The sequence below is a fragment of the Saimiri boliviensis genome, chromosome 10 (genome assembly GCF_048565385.1).
Source record: "Saimiri boliviensis isolate mSaiBol1 chromosome 10, mSaiBol1.pri, whole genome shotgun sequence".
NCBI classification, from domain to species: Eukaryota; Metazoa; Chordata; class Mammalia; order Primates; family Cebidae; genus Saimiri; species Saimiri boliviensis.
In genome coordinates this window covers 81630286-81655043 of record NC_133458.1, presented here as the reverse complement: position 1 = coordinate 81655043, position 24758 = coordinate 81630286, and the positions used below count along the sequence as shown (strand labels likewise).

Here is a 24758-nt window from a genome sequence, read left to right as displayed (position 1 = left end):
GAAACTCAAACTGCTGCCTTCACATCAGAGGTTGTAGAGGTGTAAGTGTTAGGCAATATTAGCCTCATTTTACAGATGTCTGAGAAGATGAGCATTTATCAAAATAATAACTTTTGCAGATCTTGTCAGGCATCTTTTAGAGAAACTACTAAAAATGCACCATCTTGTTATAAAAAGAAAATCTAGACATTGTCATTTCTAAATTCTTAGAATAAAATTATGGAAAATATTATCAAATCACCCTTGACAATGCATAAGTTTAAAAAGAATTCTTTCCTATAGAAGCATACTGTTATTTTAGGATATAGTGGCCAAGTGTGATAGCTCCTTTGTGAGATTGGTTGAGTGAGAAAATGCGAGAGGAAGTTATATTGACCACCAAGGGTTTCCCATGCAAGGATAAGGCAGTGATAGTCTTCAAGAACAAAAGGGCTTACTTCTTTATAATATCTGTGGGCAAAAGAAGAATTTCCACACATTCATTTATTGTTTACATAACATAGCATCAAACATGTAATTCTGCAGTTTTTGTGTTGTTAATGATATCTCTTCCTAAGTGTTTTTTCCCATCTCTTTGAAGAAAGTTGGAGGAGATAGGGTTCAGCAGGCATACTTGGGGCTGCAAATCTAAACCATCATCCTTGCACTAGAAAACTGACAAAAATAAGAGCTACCAAATCATTTGGAACTTGATAATTTTTTTTTCTTTTTCTTTCTTGTTTTTTGAGACAGAGTATTGCTCTGGTGCCTAAGCTGGAGTGCTATGGTGTGATCTTGGCTCATTGAAACCTCCTCCTCCCAGTTTCAAGCAATTCTCATGCCTCAGCCTCCCGAGTAGCTGGAATTACAGGCCTGCACCGCCACCATGCCTGGATAATTTTTGTATTTTTAGTAGAGATGGTGTTTCACCATGTTGGCCAGGCAAGGCTTGAACTCCTGGCCTCAGCTTCCCCAAGTGCTGGGATTACAAGCAGGAGCCACTGTGCCTGGTGGGACTTGACAGATATTTTTTAAAAAGGAAAAATAATTTATTGCCTCATAAAGCTATTTATGGTTATGATCTATCTCAAATGCTTTCTGTGATTATGAACTGATCATACATCCAAATTTAAATGGAACTAATTTAGAATAATTTGATTTGGTACTTTAGGACAAAGATACTTTGTATGAAAGATAAACCAGTATATAATTTGAAATGGGAGTAAATTCAAGGAAAAATAAAATCCTTCCTGTTATAAAAAACTAACAAGGTGTGTGTGATTTTACTTATTGTTCAAAACACAAGAGACTAAATATTTATAGTCTTTAAAACCTATAAATTCGATTCTATTTTTTTTCTTTTTGCTCTAGTGTACTTGGCCAATGATCTTATCAACAAAGACTCATGTGGTATGAATTCAAGTGCAGGGATTTTGTTCTTGGTTACCCAAACTCATATTTACCATAGTGCCCAGCACAGACTCAGTATATATTCATGGAATGAATGTGTAGAATTTATTTATTAATTTATTTATGTTTGAGACAGAGTCTCGCTGTGACTCCCAGGCTGGAGTGCAATGGCATGATCTTGGCTCACTACAATCTCTGCTTCCCAGGTTCAAATGATTCTCTGCCTCAGCTTCCCAAGTAGCTGGGACTACAGGCATATGGCACCATGCCTGGCTAATTTTTGTATTTTTAGTAGAGATGGGGCTTTACCAGTTTGGCCAGGCTGATCTGGAACTACTGACCTCAAGTAATCCACCCACCTCAGCCTCCCAAAGTGCTCAAATAACAAGCATGAGCCACCATGCCCAAAAGAGTGTGTAGAATTTAGAGATCAATTGGTTATCTGCCTTACAATTCTATCAAAGGATGCTATATGGAAAAACTTAAGTTCCATAGGAAAATGGACCCTGAATTAAGCATATGTGTTCTACATGGAATTTCCTTTTCAGTACTCTCAGTTTCTTTTAAATGCATTTTTGGGATAACTCTGTTTTTTAAGGAATTAAAGAAATAAATATTAAAGTACTTAACATTTAACATTTAGAAACACTTAATAATTTAATATTAAACTATTGATTGAATAATTTAGTTGAATTTATTTTAAAGTTTAAGGAGTATAAAATATTGGTATTGGGCAGGGTATAGTGGCTCATGCCTATATGTCCCTGTATATTAGGAGACTGAGGCCATCAGATCACTTGAGCCCAGGAGTTTGAGACCATCCGACACAACACGCTGAAACCCCATCTTTACAAAAAATAGAAAAGTGAGCCGTGGACCAGGTGTAGTGGCTCATGCCTGTAATCCCAACACTGTGAACTGTGGGAGTTCAAGGCAGGTGGATCACTTGAGATCAGAAGTATAAGACCAGCCTGGCCAGCATGGAGAAACCCTGTCTCTACTAAAAATACAAGAAAGTTAGTGGGAAGTGGTGGTGGGTGCTGGTAATCCCAGCTACTCGGGAGGCTGAGGCAGGTGAATTGCTTGAACCCAGGAGGCAGAGGTTGCAGTGAGCCAAGATGGTGCCATTGCACTCCAGCCTGGGCAACAAGAACAAAACTCTGTCTCAAGAAAAAAAAAAAAATTAGCTGTGCACAGTAGCATGTGTCTATAGTCCCAGCTACTTGGGAGGCTGAGGCAGGAGAATAGCTTGACACTGGAAAGGGAGGTTGCAGTGAGCCAAGATGGTGCCATTATACTCCAGCCTGAATGATGGGAGTAAAACCCTGTTTCAAAAATAAAATAAAACAGAACATTGCTATTAAATATTTAATATTAAATTATTGATTAATTATATTAATAATGTTTTCTTCCAGGGTTTTTATAGTTTGAGGTCTTACACTCAAAGTTTTAATCAATCGTGAGTCAATTTTTATATATGGTGAAAGGTAGGGGTCCAGTTTCAGTCTTCTGCTTGTGGCTAGCCAGCTATCCCTGTAACAGTTTTTGAATAAGGAGTCCTTTACCCATTGGTTTCGTCAACTTTGTCGAAGATCATTCAGGACATCGGCCTAGGGAAATAATTTCTGAGTAAGTCCTCAAAAGCAATTTCAACAGAAACAAAAATTGACAAATGGGACCTAGTTACAATAAAGAGCTTCTGCACAGCAAAAGAAACTATCAACAGACTAAACAGTCTACAGAATGGGAGAAAATATTTGCCAGCTATCCATCTGATAAAGGACTTATATCCAAAATCTCTAAGAAACTTAAGTAAATCAACAAGCAAAAAACAAATAACCAGATTAAAAAGTGGGCAAAGAACATAAACAGGCACCTCTCAAAAGTAGACATACAAGGATCCAACAAACGTCTGAAAAAATTCTCAGCATCACTAATTATTAGTGAAATGCAAATCAAAACCACAATGAACACTGTCTCATGCCAGTAAGAGTGGTTATTCTTAAAACGTCAAAACACAACAGATACTTGCGAGGCTAAAAAGAAAAGGGAACACTTACACACTGTTGGTGAGAAAGTAGATTACTTCAGCCTCTGTGGAAAGCAGTTTGGTGGTTTATCAGAGAACTTAAGACACAGCAATCCCATTACTTGGTATACATCCAAAAGAAAATAAATCACTCTATCAAAAGACGCATACACTCATATGTTCATCGCAGCATTATTCACAATAACAAAGATATGGAGTCAACCTAGGTGCCCATCAATGGTGGAACGGATAAAGAAAACATGTTATGTATATACCTGGAATACTATGCAGCCATAAAAAACAATTCGTGTTCTTTGCAGCAACATGAATGTAGCTGGAAGCCACAACTCTAGGTGAATTAGTGGAGGAACAGAAAAACAAATACTGCAATTTCTTACTGATAAGTGAAAGCTAAACACTGGGTGCCCCGAACATAAAGATGACAACAGTAGACACTGGGGACTAATAGAGCCAGGATGAAAGGAGGGGGGTAAGGGTTGAAAAACTAATTGTTGGGTACTATGCTCACTTTCTGGGTGATGAGGTCATTTCTACCTCAAACCTCAGCATCAGGCAATATACTAATATAACAAACCTGGAAATGTATCCCCTGAAGCTAAAATAAAATTTGAATTTATAAAAAACTAAAGATTCCATTTTCTCAAATATCATATTAGCAATGTAATAAGAATTATTAACATTTAATCTTTTAATATTAAAATATAAATATAAAATATTCCTTTATTTTGTCACTCATTCAATAAACATATATTGGGTACTATGTTGTAGGCACTTGGGATACCACAGTGAACAAAGAGATACAAAGTTTCATTGATTTTATGTACTAATAAAAGATGGACGACAAACAGAATGCATCAACAAACATATAAGTGTATAGAAGTGACAAATCATATGAAGAGCAATAAAATAAAATGGTTATAAAGAGTTATGGAGAAGTAGTATTTTGTGTTGGAGAGATAAAGATGTATATTTGAATCGAGACCTGAATGAAGTGCACCCTACTGATCACTGAGGGAAGTCATTTCAAGCAGAAGGAATAGTACGTGAAACAGACTTGAGTGGGGAAAATGTTTGTCATGTCCAGGAATAGGAAAATTTCTAACATGGTTTATTATGAGTTAAAGAGAGAAAGCTCACTAGACCTCTAGGGATTTATAGTGGGTATGGTGTATTTGGGCTAGACTGATGACTTTGAGCTTTATTCTGAGTGAGCCCCTGGAGGGTTTAGAACATGAGTGACATGATCTGACTTACCTTTAAAAGGCTCACTCTGTATACTGTAGGTTGGGGGCTGTGAAAGGTGGACAGGCAATTTTAGAAGTAAGAAGACCAGTTAGAATAGTATTTCAACAGTTAGTGGGGAGATCATGTTGGGGTGGAACAGGATATTAGTTGTGCTGTTTATAACACATGCTTTCATTCTGGGTATGTTTTAAGTATGTCTCTGATGTATTAGAAGTAGACAGTGACAGAAAAAGTTAAGGACAGGTTTTTGTCTTCAGCAGTTGAAGGCTAGGAGGTGTGATTTTCTAAGATTAAAAGAACTAGGGAATGTATGGTGAGGAGGAGCTCAAAGGCAGTGTTTTAGTCATGCCAAGTTTCAGTTGCATGTTAACCAGCTAGAGATGTGGACTAGGTGGTGGATTCCTGCATTAAGTTGGTTTCCACTCTGATTTCAGTAGTCAGGATGCAGTTTGGTAAAAAGAGTTGTTTCTATTGTCCAGGGATCATATGTTTCCCAACCAAAATAAGTACACATACTTATTCCATCTCTGAGTTTGTCGTATGACATCTGGAAGAACTAATAGACCTTCTATTTATGCTTCTCAGTTGTTTATCTTATTGTAATTAATTAAGATTAGCCTAAGTTCCTGAACATAGTAACAATAATACTAACCATGACCATCAATTGAGTTTTTTACTCTGTGCCAAACACTCTTCTAAGTATTTTATAAGATTATAGTCCTTGCCAAATGCATATTTTATTTCAAATGTACCAAACATATAACTGAGGCTTTAATATGTCAAATAATTTGTTCATAGTTACATGGATGGTAGGTTTGAATAATTCCAAATTCTATGTTGTTAAAGAGCATTTGCAATCATACTATAGTTTTTGACACAAATTATTTCTCCCATTTATGTAAATTTTTCCCTGCCAAAAACCACAGTGAAGCAATATAGTGAGAGAAGCCATTTTAATCAAAGTAACTGAACAAACCCTAGTTATTTCTACCACCAGGAAAATATTTCTGTTATTTATGTGCTCACTCTTCCTAAGCAGACATTGCTGACCTCCACATGTTGAAATATTAATAGTACTCTCCTGCTCTGGTCTAAGACATTCTGGCTTCCACTGACTCCCCTATCCTGTATATAATACCTATCATCGTGCCCCTATTCCTAAACATTCTAATACTTTGTATTCAGATTCACTCGCCAATATTCTTCTATTAAAGTATTGCTCTAGAGCATTTAAAATCCCTTGACAGTTCTGGCTGCCATTCCAGGAAGTTGGCCGTAAGAGATGAGGCTGGTTTTTAGGAGGGTATGAAGCTAAGGTACTGCATGTGAGCAAAAATTGGAACTGGTGGCTTTTGTTTATTGTTGACAATTTTGGACAGATGCAATTTAGTTGCAAGTAGGGGTATTAGCTAATAATAAGGTGAAATTCCTTGTATTCATTTCAAGGCGGAAAAAAGGAAAGAGTACTTGCATAATGTTTTGGGCACTATTTTAGCCAGTCTGTTGTGTCACACCTCTGGGTTTTCATGAAGTTGGAACATTTAAGCTCCACTATTGAGTAAGGAACTCATCCATGAGCTGTGTCCAGTCCTTTGAATTTACTGATTCACTTTTAATATGAAGTTGTGTTCACCTGGCTCTAAACTTTGGCTATGTAATCTCAGTTTAAATTTCTGCTATTGGCTCCTTTAAATCTATTGCTCGTATGTATTCTACTATCATCACGCTTTGGGATCAGGCAGGCCTATTTTGAGTTTCAGAGGCATTATTTACTTTCTGTGTAATGATGGAAAAGTTAGATAATCCTTAGTTTCCCAGATTTTTTTTTAAAATAAGTGGATATAATGACAACTACTCTGCAAAGTTATTGGGAATGCAAAAAATTGAAGTACAAGAAACACATGCCATAGAAGCTGTAAAATAGTAGATGTTCAATAAACATTATTAAATTTAGAAATGTAAATTAAATGCATCATTAATTTATATTCTCACAGAAAAATGTTTTCTGTTATAATGATTCAAAAGATAACTTTTTTAAAATTTATAATTTATTTCCAATACATTAGGATTAAAAACAGACTTTATGCAACTGTACTCTTTAATTCATTTCTTCTGCAGAAAAGTACAAAAGACCAGACTAAAATTGAGACAAGCATTTAAAAGAAAATCTTTTGACTCAGAGTCCAAAAACAAACTGTAAATGGTTCATTTTTTCCAAAATAATTAGTTTTTGTACATAATATAAATACTTTTACACTATAAACAAAGATTGCTGTATATGTACTTAAATTAGAATTCTAGTATCTGCTTTTCCTCTAATTTTTCTGGAGCACAAAGCATATTTGCAAGTCAGAAATCTGATAATCTCAATGGACAGACTGTCTTAGAATAAGCATTTACCCTTAAGGTACCTGTAAAAATAATACTCATTCTTTCCCTTGGCTTAAAGACCAATATATCAGTAAGTTTTAATTTACTTTAAAAAACTCTTCCATATTAACATAAAGAGCACACTAATGCTTAACATTTAAGCATTAAAAAGATAACTTTTGACATGTATACATGAGTATGTAGATTTCATCAAATATGAGTGGATGCATGTAATCTCTTTTATATATGTGTTTTCACTCATAAACACATTCTCCTTTAAATATTTTCTATATTAGAGAACACTTTTCATTTGAAACCACAAAGATTTTGTGATACTAAAAATGGCCATTAGAATACAGTGTTGACTCATTTCAATGTGACTAATTTATCTGTATATGGAGACTCACATGCTTCAAACAATTACCAAAGTCAAAACTTTAAAGAAGAATTTTAGCATGAACACTTGAAGCAAAATATCATTATGGAATTGTCCAATTACTTCTCCAAATGTCTGAAAAGAAACCAAATAACATTAAGAAAACCAAAATGGTCTCTGTGTAGTCAAACTTTCTGAAAAGTGTCAATTGCCAAGTGGTGTAATAGAAAATTACGTTTGGGCTGTTTTGTCAGCTTTAACTGTTCTTCTACCTTTTAACAACGCTCCTGAAGGCTCCATTGATCTCTGTGTTTGTTTGACAGGTGCTGTCACCAGTGACTCTACTTCTGAGGGTTTGGTTCATTATCCTGACCTTGACTTCCATGGGATTTCTTCTGGATCAAAGGCAAGACGTGAAGTTCTTGCATTGTTTTTACATTTACTCAATTCAAGAATTTTCCACAGAGTGGTATACTATCAGCACATTAGATAACTTTATAATGTGGTTTAAAAAATAAATACAAAACTTAGGTATTTGAGTTCTCATTTTTTTAGAGTCATTACTGTATCAGTTCTCCTAACCACTCATTTTTTAAATGAAGTATGAAGATATGAACTCAGCGAAAGGAGTCACTCTTACTTTAAATCCTAGAAATTTAGTTGCCTAAAATTTTATTTATTAGCTGAAAATAAACTTTACCCTAACTCGTCAATGATCAAACTAAGCAGTATGTTGCTAAAGAACAGATTTTCCCTAAAAAGATGAGATGATTGTCCTTTCTTAGTTTAATCCCTGTTTTCAAATAGCTTCAGGGGACATGCTTTTGAAATATATTAAAATACTAGGTATTTCTTGAGAATGAAAAGTTCATCTCTATTTTAATTATAACATGTAAAAAACATGAGGAGCATATTTAACGCTTATGCATATTAATGGCATTTTATTTCAGACCCCAGGCAGCTATTATGGAAACTCTTCGTTGCTTGATGTTCCTAATGCTGTACAGATTTGGTCACCTGAAGCCTCTTGTCCCTTCCTTATCATCTGCTTTTGAGGTAGGACATTCATCTTAGGTAGCCACTGGATAGTGTATACGTATTGCATATTTAATTTATTCATTCAACAATGTTTTCTCTGCTTCATTTCTGACCAGTACTTGTGGGAAATTTTTTACCTTTTTTTTTTTTTTTTCTTACCAGTACTTGTTAGTTGTGTCATCTGAGCTAGTTAATACTGCTGAGCCACAGTTTTTTGGTTTCTAAAGTTGGATACCATTAACCTCATAGAATTGTTGGATATATTACAATACATTACACAACCTTTATAAAGAAATCAGACCATGTAATAGGTTCTAAAGAAGTGGAAGAAGTGATTTTACAAAAAATTTTTGGCAGAGCTGCCATTTAAGTTTTTTTTTTAAAGCTTTTGAAGTAAAAATTGTGATCAAGATTCCTTGTCAGCTACCTATAAAAAGTAATCATTCTACAGAAATAAAGTCACTGAAGTCAATGAGATTTTTTAACAACTGAAAAATACAATCTTCTGTGATGATTCTTATCTTCCAAAAACCATATTAAACTTATGGGAATATATTTATTGTTTAGAATCTAGAAAACGTTAAAGACGTTTATTTTCTCATCACTAAAGCATTAATAGACAGTGTATTATGTTTTTAATTGAGAGTTATATTGCTTAACTTTGGTGCCAAGACACCTGCCAGCACCACCAGAATGTGCAACGTGTAACTTAAGCTTAAATATAAGCTTGAAATATAAATATGAACATCGCCCATTTCTAGCATCAATGAAAAACCTAATATATATGCCTTCATTATTTAGTATTGATTACAAATTCAAACAATTCCTTTGGAAGAAATTTGATGATATCTATCAAAATTGCAAATAGACATATCCATTAACCCAGGATTTCACTTTTAGGAATTTGTTCTACTGAAATGGTATGCTCACACATCTGTGAATTGGTGTATACATGATATTATTCATTGTAGCATTACTTGTTACAACATAATATTAGCAACAATCTAATGACATGAATAGAGGTGTATTTAAAAATTATTATTCATTAATAAAGTAGTAAAATATGCATCAATAATAATAAAACAAGAAGCCCTTTAGTACCAGTAAGGAACAATCTTCACCATAAAACATGATACAGGATTTCATCTGAAGTATTCTGCCATATGCTGCACATAAGTATAAAAACAGGGAGAGGGAGATATAGGTATATAAATGTATAAATGTATTTTATTGTATTTATGTAAATATATCTAGGAAGATAAACAAGAACCTAACATTTGCTTGTGGGAAGAAAAGGTGAATTTTGTGGTTAGAAGAAAGGAAGAAGCGGAAGATTCTTTATTAATATTCTTTGATATCGATAAAACTTTTAAACTTCTAAGCCATAGAGGTATATTTACGCATTATATATATTATGTGAATTTAACCTATGAAGCATACAATCTTAGTATCGGGATCTTGGATATCATCTAGCTTAATATATTCTGCAATATAGTTGATATGTGTACATTTGTTTTGTTTCTTGAAATTATAACCTAAAAGCAAAATAATCATAAATTATACAGATTCAATAAAATTCAGAACTGTACATGGCAAAAAACCACAAAATCAAAGAAAAATGGCACTTTGACAGCCTAGATGAGGGGCACATTCAAATTTAAGGCATGAAAGACAATAATTTCATTTAATGAGACTACTCTTAGGTTTATGGTGATAGTTTATATTACACACTCCAGAAGCAAATAGAGAACGTAGGTTCCTTACTTTAGCCAATGTTGTAAACATGTGGGAATGTTTGCTTACAAAAACATATTGCATTTAAGATTCTTTGATGATGAGATGGTGGAGGGCAATGTAGTATGTCCAGCTTTTAAGCATAATGAACTCTAGTGTAGGATCATATCAGTTTACTTACTTAGTTAATAGATGAAGGTGAGTAGTAAAGACTTAAGCTTTGAAGCCATATTGCCTGAATTTGATTGTTGGCTTAAAAACTGAGTAGCTGTGTGTTCTTTGGAAGTTACTTCGCCACTGACTGAATTATTCTTGTTCTTGCTTTCCGATTCTGTAAAAGGAAGAAGTATAACCTCCATTGAAATAGGATTTTGAGGATTAAATAAGAGAATATGTGTAAGGGATTTAGCACAGTGATAAATGCATAGTAAGTGTGACACAAAAGTTAGGTACTGTTATGGTTATTATTTTATATGAACTTAAGGATTGCTTGAAATAATTCTTTGGCCTTCCTTGGCCTGCCTTGAAATATACACGTCAAGTTTGGGGACAGCTAGAATGAGAATGGGGAAGAACAGCATTGTTAAGGAAATGTCAGAGCTATGAATTCTTAGTCTGACACTCGCTCTGTCTGTGATTTTGGATTCTGTGTGTCAGGTTGTTCAACTATAAAATAGGTTTAATGGGAGCTAACATGCATGGAGCTCTTACTATGTCTAAATGCCTTGCTAGTATTACTCGATTCAGTATTCATACCAAGCCTATGATGTAGTTACTTCCAGTATCTTCACAATGAGAATACTGAGGGGTGTACACAACTTGTCTAAATATACGTAACTATTACGTGATTAAGTCAGGGAACAAACTCAGGAAGTCCGACACTATAACTCTTCATCATCAAGGTACATTTTTATCAATGTAATGATAACAATACTCATCTACCTTAAGGGTTGTAGCAAATGTAGCAAAAGTAGCTTGGAAAATGTAAAGAGCTATAATAAAATGTCTCATCAATTTAACTGCAAAAGTGTTTTGAAAAGGCAAGTGGTTTGAATAATTTATCTCTGAATTATCTTTGGTTTCCGATTCAAAGAAGAGAGAACATCATGGAAAAATCTTTCAGGGTGCTTGGCTACCCTTTCCAGAAACTACTTCTGTCCATTTGGGCACATGCATGACCAGTTCTTCAAGAGGACACGTTGCCTGTGATTACCACTAGAATTTTTCCTTCAAATGATGTTGTAACAGTATTTAATTCACGTGGTTTGGTAGAAAAATGAAGTGCCACAAAGGAGACAACATAGGAAGAAATGATAAATTATAGTTATCATTGTTCATCTAGAATGTTAGTATTACTAACAAAGCTAAGCCATTAATGATTAAACTTAAGCAAGTCTTCTCTGACAAGAGGTCAAGTGAGATGGCAGCATAAAGACTGAATAAGTATTTTGCTAGCAACCTTTTTATCTGTGAAGTGGCCTTTTCTTTCCACTTCTTTTTAAAGTTAAACATTGTAAAAGTTACAACCAGTTACTAATTCTTAGGTTCTTTTTTTATTTCTTTTGAGATGGAGTCTCGCTCTGTAGCTCAGGCTGGAGTGCAGTGGCACAATAGCTCACTGCAACTCCCACCTCCTGGATTCAAGCAATTTTCCTGCCTCAGCCTGCCCAGTAGCTGGGTCTAGAGGCACATGCCACCGTACTTGGCTAAATTTTTTGTATTTTTAGTAGAGACACGATTTCACCATGTTAGCTAGTCTGATCTCGATCTCCTGACCTTGTGATTTGCCCACCTAGGCCTGCCAAAGTGCTGGGATTACAGGCATGAGCCACCATGCCTGGCCAATTCTTTTATTCTTAATTATTAATTTCAAATGTGTGTTTTCTTAACATTTGTATCTCTTAGAACTTTATGTAAATCTTTGCCATTTATCAGAGTTTTAATAAACCTGATCTTTTATTAAATCTTTTCTTCAAAAATGAGTATAGAAAGCTAATAAATGGCTTCAGTGATTCCATTCAATATGAATTAGGGCTGACTATGAGTGATTATACTACAAGGACACTGTGTTCTCTTCATTTTTCTTTGAAGCTATCACTAGAATCAATGTCAGTGAAGCAACAGATCCCCTTTCTCCTGCAAATCAATGTTGTATATATTGGTAGCATCAGCCTGTAGCCCTGTGACTCTTCTTTATCTAGAAAGTTGGGTGGAAGTTTCTTGCTATATTATTTTATTATATAAGTCAAACTCTGTAAGTTTGCTTGGTCATAGGCTTCCTACATTATTTGAGAGGCGTGTGCTTATCAGATTTATAGTTACCCTCTTTCTGACAAAGTTATTCAACTGTTTTGTATAAACAAACAGTACAATGCAGAGAAAATAGATTGTAAGATGATATAACCACACTTTATTAGTGGTTATGTTTGTGTTGTTACCTAAATGGTTTTATTATTCCTCTCTTTTTTTGGTGATGAGTTTATTCTTTAATGAATGTATATGCCCTTTAATCTAAAATCTCAAAATCTTTTTTTTTTTCAACTAAGTTTCCATGTTCAGAGTTTTCTGATAGGTACTGAGACGAAATATTTGAAAGATACGGCTGCATGACCCTAGAGTTGTCACAGCCTTAGTCAAAGACACCAGCGTGCTGATGACAATGACAGTGAGCAGCCCATTGTGGAGAGAAGCTGCATCTAGGCTGTGTCGACGGTGTCCTATGGCCCCTATTCATGTAAGGCATCAGTTAGTAACCAATGATTTCCAGAAACCATGATTCTTTAAAATGCCCATATTCTAGTTATATCCAACTGGCATCAGTAAGGTGAAGGCAATGGGAGTTACTTTGACTGCTTATTTCTGATTTGCTTATAATTTATTAGTTTTTTTCCCCCTTATTTTCATGGGGATCATAATCTGATTTTATCTGCTGATGTTCTCAGGTGTGGGCTTAGGGCATGCATACACTCTTTATTAATCTCACAACTGCCTGCCTTAAGAAATGGCCATATCCCGGCAGTTACTATAGCTTTTGTATCCAGTTGATCCTTAAAGAACATGGGTTTGAATGCACACGTCCATCTATGTGTGGATTTTTTTCAATAAATTTTACACTTAGTGTGCCTGTCTCTCCAGCTTCCCCTTCCACCTCCTCATCTCCTCCACCTCTGCCACTCCTTAGTTGGCAAACTCACCTCTTCCTCCTCCTTCTCAGACTACTTAACCTGAAGGAAATGAGAAGAAAGACCTTTCTGATGATGTACTTCAGCTTAATAATACATTTTCTTCCTTATCATTTTCTTAACGTTTTCTTTATTGTAAGAATACAGTGTATCATACACGTAACATACAGAATATGTGTTAATCATCTGTTCAGGTTATCCATCAGGCATCTAGTCAACAGTAGGCAGTTAGTAGCTACATTTTCGGGGGAGGTGAAAGGCAAATTTTTGACCGCACAGGAGGTTGGCCCTGCTGACCTCTGAGTTGATCAAGGGTCAAGTGTACTTATTGCTAATGATGTAATACTTCCATTGAAGCTTATAGGTATTTTAATGTTATTATCAGTCATTCCTTCCAGACTTTTAAGTACCTCTGTCTGCTTTTATTTCTCTTCTGCAAAATGAGAATAATAGTAATAATACCTACCTTAGCAGGTGGACCTGTGGATTAAATATGATGATAAATACAAAAAATATTTATAATAATGTCTTTAAATGTGCAGGATGTTGTATCCACTCCACCAAAAGCTTCAGTACAACTAACATTACCACTCCCATAGTTACTACTAAGAATATAATAAAAGTATAGGCTGTAAAGCACATGTGATGATTTTAGTAAGGAACACAGTATACGTTCTCCTTTTCCCAGTTAGTTTCTCTGAGTATTAAAAATGTCTTTGGGGCCGGGCTCGGTGGCTCAAGCCTGTAATCCCAGCACTTTGGGAGGCCGAGGCGGGTGGATCACGAGGTCGAGAGATCGAGACCAACCTGGTCAACATGGTGAAACCCCGTCTCTACTAAAAATACAAAAAATTAGCTGGGCATGGTGGCGCGTGCCTGTAATCCCAGCTACTCAGGAGGCTGAGGCAGGAGAATTGCCTGAACCCAGGAGGCGGAGGTTGCGGTGAGCCGAGATCGCGCCATTGCACTGCAGCCTGGGTAACAAGAGCAAAACTCCGTCTCAAAAAAAAAAAAAAAAAAAAAAAAAAAAAAAAAAAAAAAGTCTTTGGAATATGAATTTATAGTATTTTTCAATCATTCAAATGCAGTATCATATGGAAAGGTTTGAGGATTTTTTTTTGTATTTTATGATTTCATATATCACAAATTAATTGTGATTGCAGTGACCAGGTAACATGCAATAAAACATTTTATTTGGAACTTGTTTTTTAAATGTGGATTATTCAACCCAGCTTGGTGAGAAATGAACAGAGGTAGGAGTTTAGTAGTTGACTATGTATTTTAGGATTAAAAAAATGATTGCTCTAAGACACAGCAGATAAGTGTTTCTAACTAAGTCATGCAAAATATTATCTTTGTTCATTGAACTCATATTTAAGAACTTCTTGCAAAAAAACTTTACCTCTAAAAGAAACACATGGTATATAAGTAGGCCACTTTGATTTTTCTCACTGTTTATATTTAGGGTATTTCATTTTTTAAAATGTAAATATATATTTTTAAATGAAATGTTATCACTATAGTAATAGAAAACCACAAACTAGAAATACCCAAAGCATAAATTTAAAACGTCATCGTTATGAAGTAAAAATTAAAATAAATGAGTAAAATATTAATTATTTTCTAAAACTCCATATCTGAAAATAAAATCCTTATAAAAATGGCATTGAATAGGATCATTCAGTAATATGGGGATATTTATCTTAATGCCATTGTTAAAATCACTTTTATTATTTCCATCCCAATCTCTCAATTTAAAAAATTTCATATTTAGGTGATCATTCCCAACACTTCAAAGAATAAAGCCAAAGCAAGCAGAATTAAGACAGGTAGAACAGACCTAAAACTCAGAGAGGTGCTTCCTTGTCCTTCTCTTGCTGATACTGGATGCCAGAGATTTACTATGAAGACATGTTCTGGGAGTTTCTGTCAATGACAGAGAATACATGAATTTGAGTTATCTAGGAGTTAGGTTTGGGTCGCTTCCATCTCACTAGTTTAGAAGTTCCTGCTAAACTTGGGAGAGTAGAAGTTTAAGGTTTTAAGAACTTTGGGTAGGCACTCAGTTTGGAGTGCAGAAAATTCCACCTCCATCTAAGAGGGGAATCCCTAGAGGGATTCTTAACCCGCCTAGTTACAGTTCTGACTGCAATCCTATGGAGCACCACCATTAATTAGCATGTATTTTACCCTTTAGGAAACACCCTACTTTTCTTCCAACTTTGGAATCTGATTATTATGTCTTCTTCTTAGTTACCTTTTCCACATTATTATCTTGTCTGGGCAGCTCTTTTGAAAAAGCATTACCCCAAGGTTAACAATTTGCTACCTCAGCCATTTTATGTAATGAAGACACCAACCGTAAGTAGCAACCATAAGACGCTTCAATGTTTATTGACTTACTAAATAAATATTAAATGTGCATTGAGAATACCTGCTCTATAGCTGTTACCAAACTTGAGAAGAATACACTGTTGTAATTTTAACTCTAAATAGAATGCTGAATTACATGTTTGTTGACTTCGAATTGCGAAGAATGCATATTCTGATGTCTCTTGTTACCCAGTTAATATGTCAATATATGTGTATTAGAAAACCAAGAAAGATTCAGCATTTCTTAGCAAGCTTTGTACTTGCATGGATTCTTCCCTCTTGCCTTGTTTCTCTTTCTTTCTTTGCTTTGGTGTATGTATGTATGTGTTTATTTATCTTTTTTTTTTTTTTTTTTTTTTGAGACGGAGTTTCGCCCTTGTTACCCAGGCAGGAGTGCAGTGGCGTGATCTTGGCTCACTGCAACCTCCGCCTCCCGGGTTCAGGCAATTCTCGTGCTTCAGCCTCCTGAGTAGCTGGGATTACAGGCACGCGCCACCATGCCCTGCTAATTTTTTGTATTTTTTAGTAGAGACGGGGTTTCACCACGTTGGTACCAGGATAGTCTCGATCTCTCGACCTCGTGATCCACCCGCCTCGGCCTCCCAAAGTGCTGGGATTATAGGCTTGAGCCACTGCGCCCAGCCTTGTATGTGTTTATTTATCTGGCAAAATTCAGGCTTCCTTGGTGTTTATGTTTTTGCATGACAGACCAAGCCGAAACTTAATGGCTTAAAACAAATGAAGATGTATTATTTCTCAAAATTTTTGTGGTGTTTTCTCTGCTGCTTTCACCTGGGTTCACTCATTCAGCAGTATTGCACTGAATCAGCTGAGCTAAAAGGAAATGTGAGAAGCACTTGTCTCTGGCTATCAAGGGGGCACATTGTTTTCCCTCCACATGGCTTCTCACCCTCCAGTGTACCAGGCCAAATTCTTTACATTGCAGTTGTAAGATGTGCAAGACTGAAGGCTGAATCTGCAAGGCTTCTTGAAGCCTAGGCCCAAGAACTCTATACACTTCACATTCCATTGGTCAAACAAATCATCAGTCCAGCCAAAAATCAAAGGGTGGGGAAATAAATTCTCTTGATTAGAAGAGCAGTTAAGATCAATTGCAAAAGGGCACATACAAATTTATGCCCTTTTATCAGTCTATCCCAGTGAGGTTTTATATTACTGGGGTTAATTTCACAATAGCGATTAGTCTGTTGTCATCACAGAATGTTTAAAGTCCTCTTAAATGAGTCATGTCAACTGTTTGTCTGGCTACAAGATGAATGTAAGAAATAGACTGTCCTCAACATTTTTTCATGTTATGAATGCTAGTCTGCTATATGCATATTTTTGGGTTCAAAGTGACATAAACACACACACACACACACAAATATTCATAGCATAGAACAGTTTGGACTGATGTATTTTTCAGTATTATCCAAATGTCGAATTTTTCTTTTTGTTTTTTGAGACACAGTCTTGCTCTTGTCACCCAGGCTGGAGTGCAGTGATGTGACCTCTTTTCACTACAACCTGTGTCTCCCAGGTTTAAGCAAATCTCCTGCCCCAGCCTCCTGAATTACTGGCGTCCACCATCATGCCTGGCTAATTTTTGTACTTTTAGTAGAGACAGGATTTCACCATGTTGGCCAGGATGGTCTCGAATTCCCAACCTCGTGATTTGCCTGCTTTGGCCTCCCAAACAGTTGGGATTCCAGGCATGAGCTGCAGTGCCTGGCCCTAATGTTTTTATAAAGTGTACGAAGATGGTATTCATTAGTTTTATTTAATATTTCTCATCACATCAGTTTCTTTCTATAGCATTTGAGATATTAGATATAATATTTTTATAAAGATAAAATAAACACCATTCTAAATAAAATTATATTATTGTAATATAATGTTTGCTCTATTAGTTTTATTTAATATTTTTCATCACATCTATTTTCTTCTATAGCATTTGAAATATCAAATTAGATACAATATTTTTATAAAAGATAAAATAAACACCATTCTAAATAAAATTTTAGTCTCAATGAACTATTATTAACACTATGTTCTCTACTATCTGTGTGATACCACTCATATTTCCATAGATAGAACAATTACTTTGTACTTTGGGCTTATCGTTTCCATGCTTTTTAAAAAAACTGTAATTTTTCAAATGTATTGTTTTTGTTGCCTGTACTCATATCCATTTCTAGTCCTGTAAGTGGTTCACTGTTGACAATACATACCTATCTGTTCTCTAGTGTTGTTTCTAGGTTTTTCTATTGCAATGCTGCAATAAAAATTCACGTATACATCTTCTAGTGCACGTTGCACACATGTAGAGTTTCTCTAGTTTCTAGAGCTAGATGGGAATTGCTGGATTACAGCACATGGGCTTGTTTAAATCCTTAAGATGATGCCAAATTGTTTTCCAAGTGATTATAAAATTTACCACTATCAGAGTATACATTTCCTCACCAAAACTTTCAGATTTCTAACCTATTGTCCACTTGGGAAATTCAGTAGTATCTCATTGTATTCCTAAGTACTGTTTTCTGTTTACTGTCGAAGTTGATCATTATTTAATGTTTATTGGCAATTTGTGTTTCCTTTCCTGTGATTCTTTTGGTACCTTTGATCCATTCTAATCAGTTGTTGTTGTTTTCTTTTTCTTGATTTGTAGAAATTCTGTATATGATGATAATATCAGTTCTTTGTCATTTATGTTTATTGAAAGTATCTTCTCTCAGCTTGTACTTTGTCTCTTCACCCCTGGACTGAATGCGAATGGATTTTATTTCCACAGAATAATTCCATACAATACAATACAATACTCCCCTTTATATATGAAAAAGGTACTATTATACTATCCATTATTATTAATTCAGATAAACTTTTTTTTCCATATTGTGCTGATATATCCAGCTACAATTCCTCCTATAACAACCAGTATACATTTATACAACTTCTGGGCAGGGTGATGAAAACTGGCTATAATTATGCAAAAATATTAAGCTAATGTATCATTTGAATTAATTCCATGATCTCAGCTTCTTTAGGAAAATTTACTATTTTAAGTGCACAGATGATGATTTTCTCTATTCTTGCATAGGGGAGAGTGTTTACACTTAAAATTAATCCCAAATTCACCCTACCTTATATCAACATTGCTGAAACATTGGAAAATCTCCTATGTTCATGGCACTATGTTAGTGAGTATATGAATCTTCTCTTCAATAGGCCAAATATTAGTCATTTTACCTGTTCATTAGCCATGTGTAAGTTAGTATAAGCCACTTCTCCCTAGGTCATAGTTCCAGATTGTATCCCTTTTATATTCTATAAATTAACCTATTTGAAAATTACCTTTATGTAATATATGAGAATATAATCTATAGGATATAATCTATTTTTATTTTTAGAAAAAAATATAAGATTCAGGAAATAGCATAAAACATGTAAACATTGGGGTTACTAGCAGATCCACTTTTGATATTTTTGTTTTAATATAATAAAGATTTGCAAGTGTTCTTCTTCCTTTACTTCTAACTCAATTTGAGTAAACTGCCACTTTAAAAATTGTTTTCTTTCACTTATTATCCTTATAAATATTTTCAGAATGTAAGGATATAATCTTTTTCAAGATGTATCATTACCATCACATGCAATTAACAAATTTTTACCCTTCCAGGTCCTATGAGGAGAGCATTATATATGTCTCATTCACGATGTACATCTATCTCTCATGAACATGTTGTTTATTATTCTGCAATGGTACATAGAAAATAACTGATGGACTGAGTTGTGGGCTAGCTAAGTTGAGGTTGAAAATAAGCCATTTGGGGTGATTTATTTATGATCTCCTTTAAGAAAAATATTGTCCTCTTCCTGTATTCCTCGTAAAAATGATCGGGTTTTCTATCCATGAGCAACAAAGTACTTGGAAGTAAAATTAAGCAATATTAGAATACAGTATTGCTTTTCTGCTTTATAAAAGGAGAAACATTAGTTTTGACACAGTAAATTGCAAATTATCACATGAAATTTTCCAAAATGTATTGGCTTTGTATGGGATTTTAAGATATTAAATCCACATCTAAGAATAATACATGATAGTTTTCTATGCATCATCTTAAAACAATTAAAAATGAAAAGACAAAAATGTAGCTTATATTCTTACTCACCTATCCCTTCTCTTGTATGCTCTTATTTTTAAGTACCAACACAGGCATCTAAGTGCAGTTGCTTTTGCAAATAATACATTTTGTTCAAGTAGATGTCATTTTCTATCTGTTCACTGTTTTTTTATGCATTTTAATATTACATATATTTTGAGCTACACTAATTCTACATATTTCTGATTCTCACATACGGTAATCATCAGAACACAGGTGTTTTCAGAAAAACGTCACATCCAAAAATATATGTTTTTTAAAAAAGTATTTTAAATACTTTTTTTCTTTTAGTTTAGCTGTTTGTTGTTTCATTTAGTCTTGCTTTTGTGCTTGTTTTACTTTTGTTTGAAAACAAGCGATTCCCTGCCAAGAGTAGATCAGCTAAGCACATACATGTTGAATTTAGTTTAACATCACAAACCCTGGAATTTTGAGCGAGTTATAACATGAATACAATCCCCATTAATTACATTGTTTGGATAAAAATAGAGATTTGAGAATGTTAGAAATCTAACTTTCGGCATGGCCTGTTCCTCAATACGGAACCAGTTTCCACCCTGTTGACACATCTCTACATTTTTCATGGCTGTCCTGTTATTACCTGACTTATTCGTGGGTGTAATCTACCAATGTCAGCGTGGTGAATTACGAGGAGCAGCCTAAAGTAAACATCATTTACTCCTAAGAAATTATTTCCATATCACCCTTGGTTTTCTGCTTGGCATTTAAAAAGGAACCCTGCCCCCGTCCCACCTTTTTAAGAATAATCACCTGTCCCCCATTTGCAATAACAAAGGGCCTGCGTTTCACCCCCTCTCCTCCAAGTGTGCCGTGCGCTGTGCTGTGATTTATGACCTGCGCATCCGACACTCCCCGTGCACCAGCAAGATGGCCGCTGCCTTTGAACTACACGCCCCCAATGAAAGCAAACACAACCTGTGATTTAGAGCCATGTCAGCACGTCAGGAATCCAACACACGCACGTTCTGACTTTGAGCCTTTATTTTTGCATTGTCTTTAAGAATAGAGAAAACAGGTGAAGATCTGTACGAGGACGGATTGCAGATACTAGACAACGGCTCTAAAAGGCATCCTGCCGCTAGGAAAAGGCGCAGGGATATTTGGCAGACCGTCAGCGTCGTTTGCACCAGTACATGACAGGGACTCATTACCGGCTTGCCGTTGCCTGTAAGCTGGTTTCACTACCATCAACTGCAAGGCCAGAATGCCTGGTTCCAGATGCTCTCGCCAATTGACCGTAAAATTGCCACGCATTTCTGGCCAAGCCTGAGATTTTTAAAAGCGCCACCCCCTCCCCTCAACACCCTAACCCCCAATTCCCTCTGAAAAGCTGCTCATTATTCTTCCTTTGCCTCCTGATCTAAGAAAAAAAAAAAAAAAAGAAAAAGAAAAAGAAAAAAAGAAAAAAGAAAAGAGAAAAAAAACCATACTTCTGGAATCAATTAGAAATGTCTGCCCTTGATGAGGTTTGCACGTGAGTTTGGAGTTGTGAGACTGTGATAGTGGCAGCCAACAGCTGCAGTTTCAGGTGGTAAAATCTGAGAAGGAATTTTCCAGGGTTTATTTACCATCATAAAATTTTTTTAAACAGGCAAGACGTGTCGGGAAACCGTCGTATATGCCTTTGAAAGTGAAGTTAAATTTGGATTATGTATTTATTTTATCCACATTGAGCAAACTGAAGATCTATGATGGGAGGATCTTTCGATTCCCTTCATAGATTGTGTCAAATGGTTATAAATACTGGAAATAAAGGTCGTCTTGCTATAGGTGAATGGTAAAAGAGCATTTGTTATTACTTCTGTCATATTAATGCTTGACAAGAGTCAAGGTTAATAGAAATCAGAACCCATCTTCTGAAGATAATGTGAATTAACAAACTGTTTATTGCACATGTTAATTTAAATGCTATTTGGGATTTATCATGTCAATATTACCCAACTCATGTTACTGTATAACAATAAATATTCCACATGATTTATAATCCATAGTACTGTTCATCTTTGTATTTTAACACTTTGTCAATGACTCTTTTAAACATTTTAAAATAATCTTTATAATATGTTCGCCTACTTTTTTTTAATCTCTAGCTATATACTTATATGAGATATTTAATAAGAATTGCAGGATTTTGTTTTTACTTTTCAAAGATAGCTATTTGGTAAGCTTTCATAATTTGTTCATTTGATAAGCAGCTGTAAATTTCTTTTATGTGTCCACTTAAAATGCATTAGCTATTGTTGCATGAAAATGTCCTGAAATTCCTAAAACCAAATTGAAAAGCATAGGAACAAGTCAGCTCTCTGGATTATCACTTGGTACTTCCAGGCATTTAGACTTTTCTTTCAAGATGTGATACACATGATATGCACATGATATCCTTCCTAGATGTCTGCTTTTTCTTCTGCTGGCTAAAAATCAGAGGCAATTTTACATGTACACTTTTATTACTAGTCACTCATGCCTTTAAGAAATGCTATCAGATTCTCCTTACTCCTAAGAATCTCTATTAAATACAGAGGTTTATTCTCCTGAACTATCTCTTGCTTCTATCATCAAACTGAAATTTTAAGTATATGTTATATCTCTTTCAAGTCTTGCAACTTCTATTTACATAATGGTGGACAGGTGACTACGAAAGATTTTGTGTTTGTACCTACATACTTAAAGACAGTAGAGATAAGTTTAAATTTGCATTTTCTTTTCTTTCTTTCTTTTTTTTTTTTTTTTTTAAGACACAGTTTCACTCTTGTTGCCCAGGCTGGAGTACAGTGGTGCGATCTCAGCTCGCTGCAACCTCTGCCTCCTGGGTTGGAGCAATTCTCCTGCCTCAGCCTCCCAAGTAGCTGGGATTACAGGCATGCACCACCACATCCAGCTAATTTTTTTTTGGATTATAAGTAGAGATAGGGTTTCACCATGTTGGCCAGGTTGGTCTTGTATTCCTAACCTCAGGTGATCTACCCTCCTTGGCCTCCCAAAGTGCTGGCATTACAGGCGTAAGCCATCATGCCTGGCCCTAAATTTGCAGTTTCATGAGGACCCTTTCTCATTATGAAGACGTTGTCCATGATTTGTTTCGTGTCTAGACTGAAGATTACTACCTGGTATAACTAAGTGAATTCAACATTTTTATCAACTGTATCTAAATTATAGTACAATTTTATTATAGTCATGTAATAACTTTAAGTAGGCTGTAGAAACTACTTAGAATACCTACTATCTCATGCATGCCACAATGAGCTAAATTTTGTTAAAGGGCATTTCTTGCCTAATAACATGCTGAGCAAAGTAACACATACTAACAACAACAAGAACAAAGAGAAACAAGACTGAACAAGGTTTAATTACCATCTCTCAAAAATAATGCCTCATTTATTCTTCTCAATGTCCTCCATATGCTCAGCATGTTATTAGTGAGCCAAACTTCCTTTATTATGATAAAATAATGAAACTATACACAGCCTTTAACAATATTCTGGAATTTATTTCCCCATGATCAAATAGTCACAAAAAGGAAAATTTGACTAATTTGTTCATTCCTTTCCTCTGAGGTAAAATATTCGTCATGCCAGCTTTTCCTCAATATGTTCAGATCTAAGAACAAAATCCAGCTTTTTTGTAATTGAACCCATGAACAGTTCAAGCATTCTCACTTAGGAGAAAACATATCTACTCTCTCTGACTCTCAATTTGAGATTCCTTCCTAGATATCAGGTGTGACTGTAACCTCTCTAAATGTAAGAGAAAAGCAGCTCGCTATTAGAGAATTACTGCTTAAAACTCGCATCCAACTCTAATAACTTTGCTATTTAAGTGGCATCATCTTTTCTACATGCTTACATATGCCAAGGAAATTGATAGATACAGATTAAAAGCTAATGTGGATTTTTTCCATACAATTTATACTGTCTTTTATATTAACTGATTTTATAGTTGCTAAATATTTACCAAACCTCAATATTTATAAATAATTTTATTAGATTTAATTTACAGCACAAGAAGGTATAACACTATCTGACACTGAATTGGCCTATCCTTGAACAAGTATTTAAATTACTGTGATGAAATGGAGAACACCTGGACCTACCAACACAGTAATTATAAATTAACATTGTGAGGAAAGTCACTGAATTCTCAGTTTCACCATTTGTGAAATCAAGAGAATATCAGTGTTTAAGATTTCATATTGTATGTGTGATATAAAAAAAAAAGATTAAGTAAATAGTTACCACTGTTCACAGGTGATATGGTTTGGCTGTGTCCTCGTCCAAATCTCATTTTGAATTGTAGTTGCCGTAATCCCCATAATCATAGGAGGGGCCCAGTAAGAAGTAATTGAATCACCAGGAGAGGTTGCTTCCATCTTGTTCTCGTGATAGTGAGTTCTCACGAGACCTGATGGCTTTAAAAGGGGCTTTCTCCATTTCACTTGACGCTTACTTGTCTTCCTGCCGCTCTGGGAGGAGGTGCCTTCTGCCACGATTGTAAGTTTTCTGAGGCCTCCACAGCCGGGCAGAACTGTAAGTCAATTAAACCTCTTTTCTTTATAAATTACCCAATTTCGAGTATTTCTTCATAGCAGCATGAGAATGGGATAATACACTATTTGTATATTAGTTCACTTAGAATAGAATTTCTAGGAATCTGTGAGAAATGAGGGTAGGAGGTAGGTCTATGAGATTTTTTTGGTGTATGGTGTCTGAGAACATAAAAACACAAAGGAGACAATAGTGGTTGTAATTCTACCTTGCAAGAATTTAACTGCTTCTCGATGTAATCACCACCACCATGCCCCTTCACCCTATAAAGTCAACCTA

At 35.2% G+C, this 24758-nt stretch overlaps 1 protein-coding gene across 5 annotated transcripts in view; it reads left to right on the top strand.

Annotated features, from left to right (window-relative positions):
• The window catches only part of AGMO (alkylglycerol monooxygenase), a 374417-nt gene that overhangs the window by 189039 nt on the left and 160620 nt on the right, over positions 1 to 24758 (top strand). For 3 of the 5 annotated variants that reach the window (XM_074379552.1, XM_003938665.4, XM_074379554.1), the window contains exons 11-12: positions 7754 to 7836; positions 8381 to 8486. In XM_074379552.1, coding sequence (XP_074235653.1) covers positions 7754 to 7836; positions 8381 to 8486 — 189 coding nt within the window. Of the gene's footprint in view, positions 1 to 7753; positions 7837 to 8380; positions 8487 to 11295; positions 12167 to 20939; positions 21980 to 24758 lie in introns of those variants that run through there. The other 2 variants (XM_010349331.3, XM_074379553.1) reach the window with 2 other exon arrangements.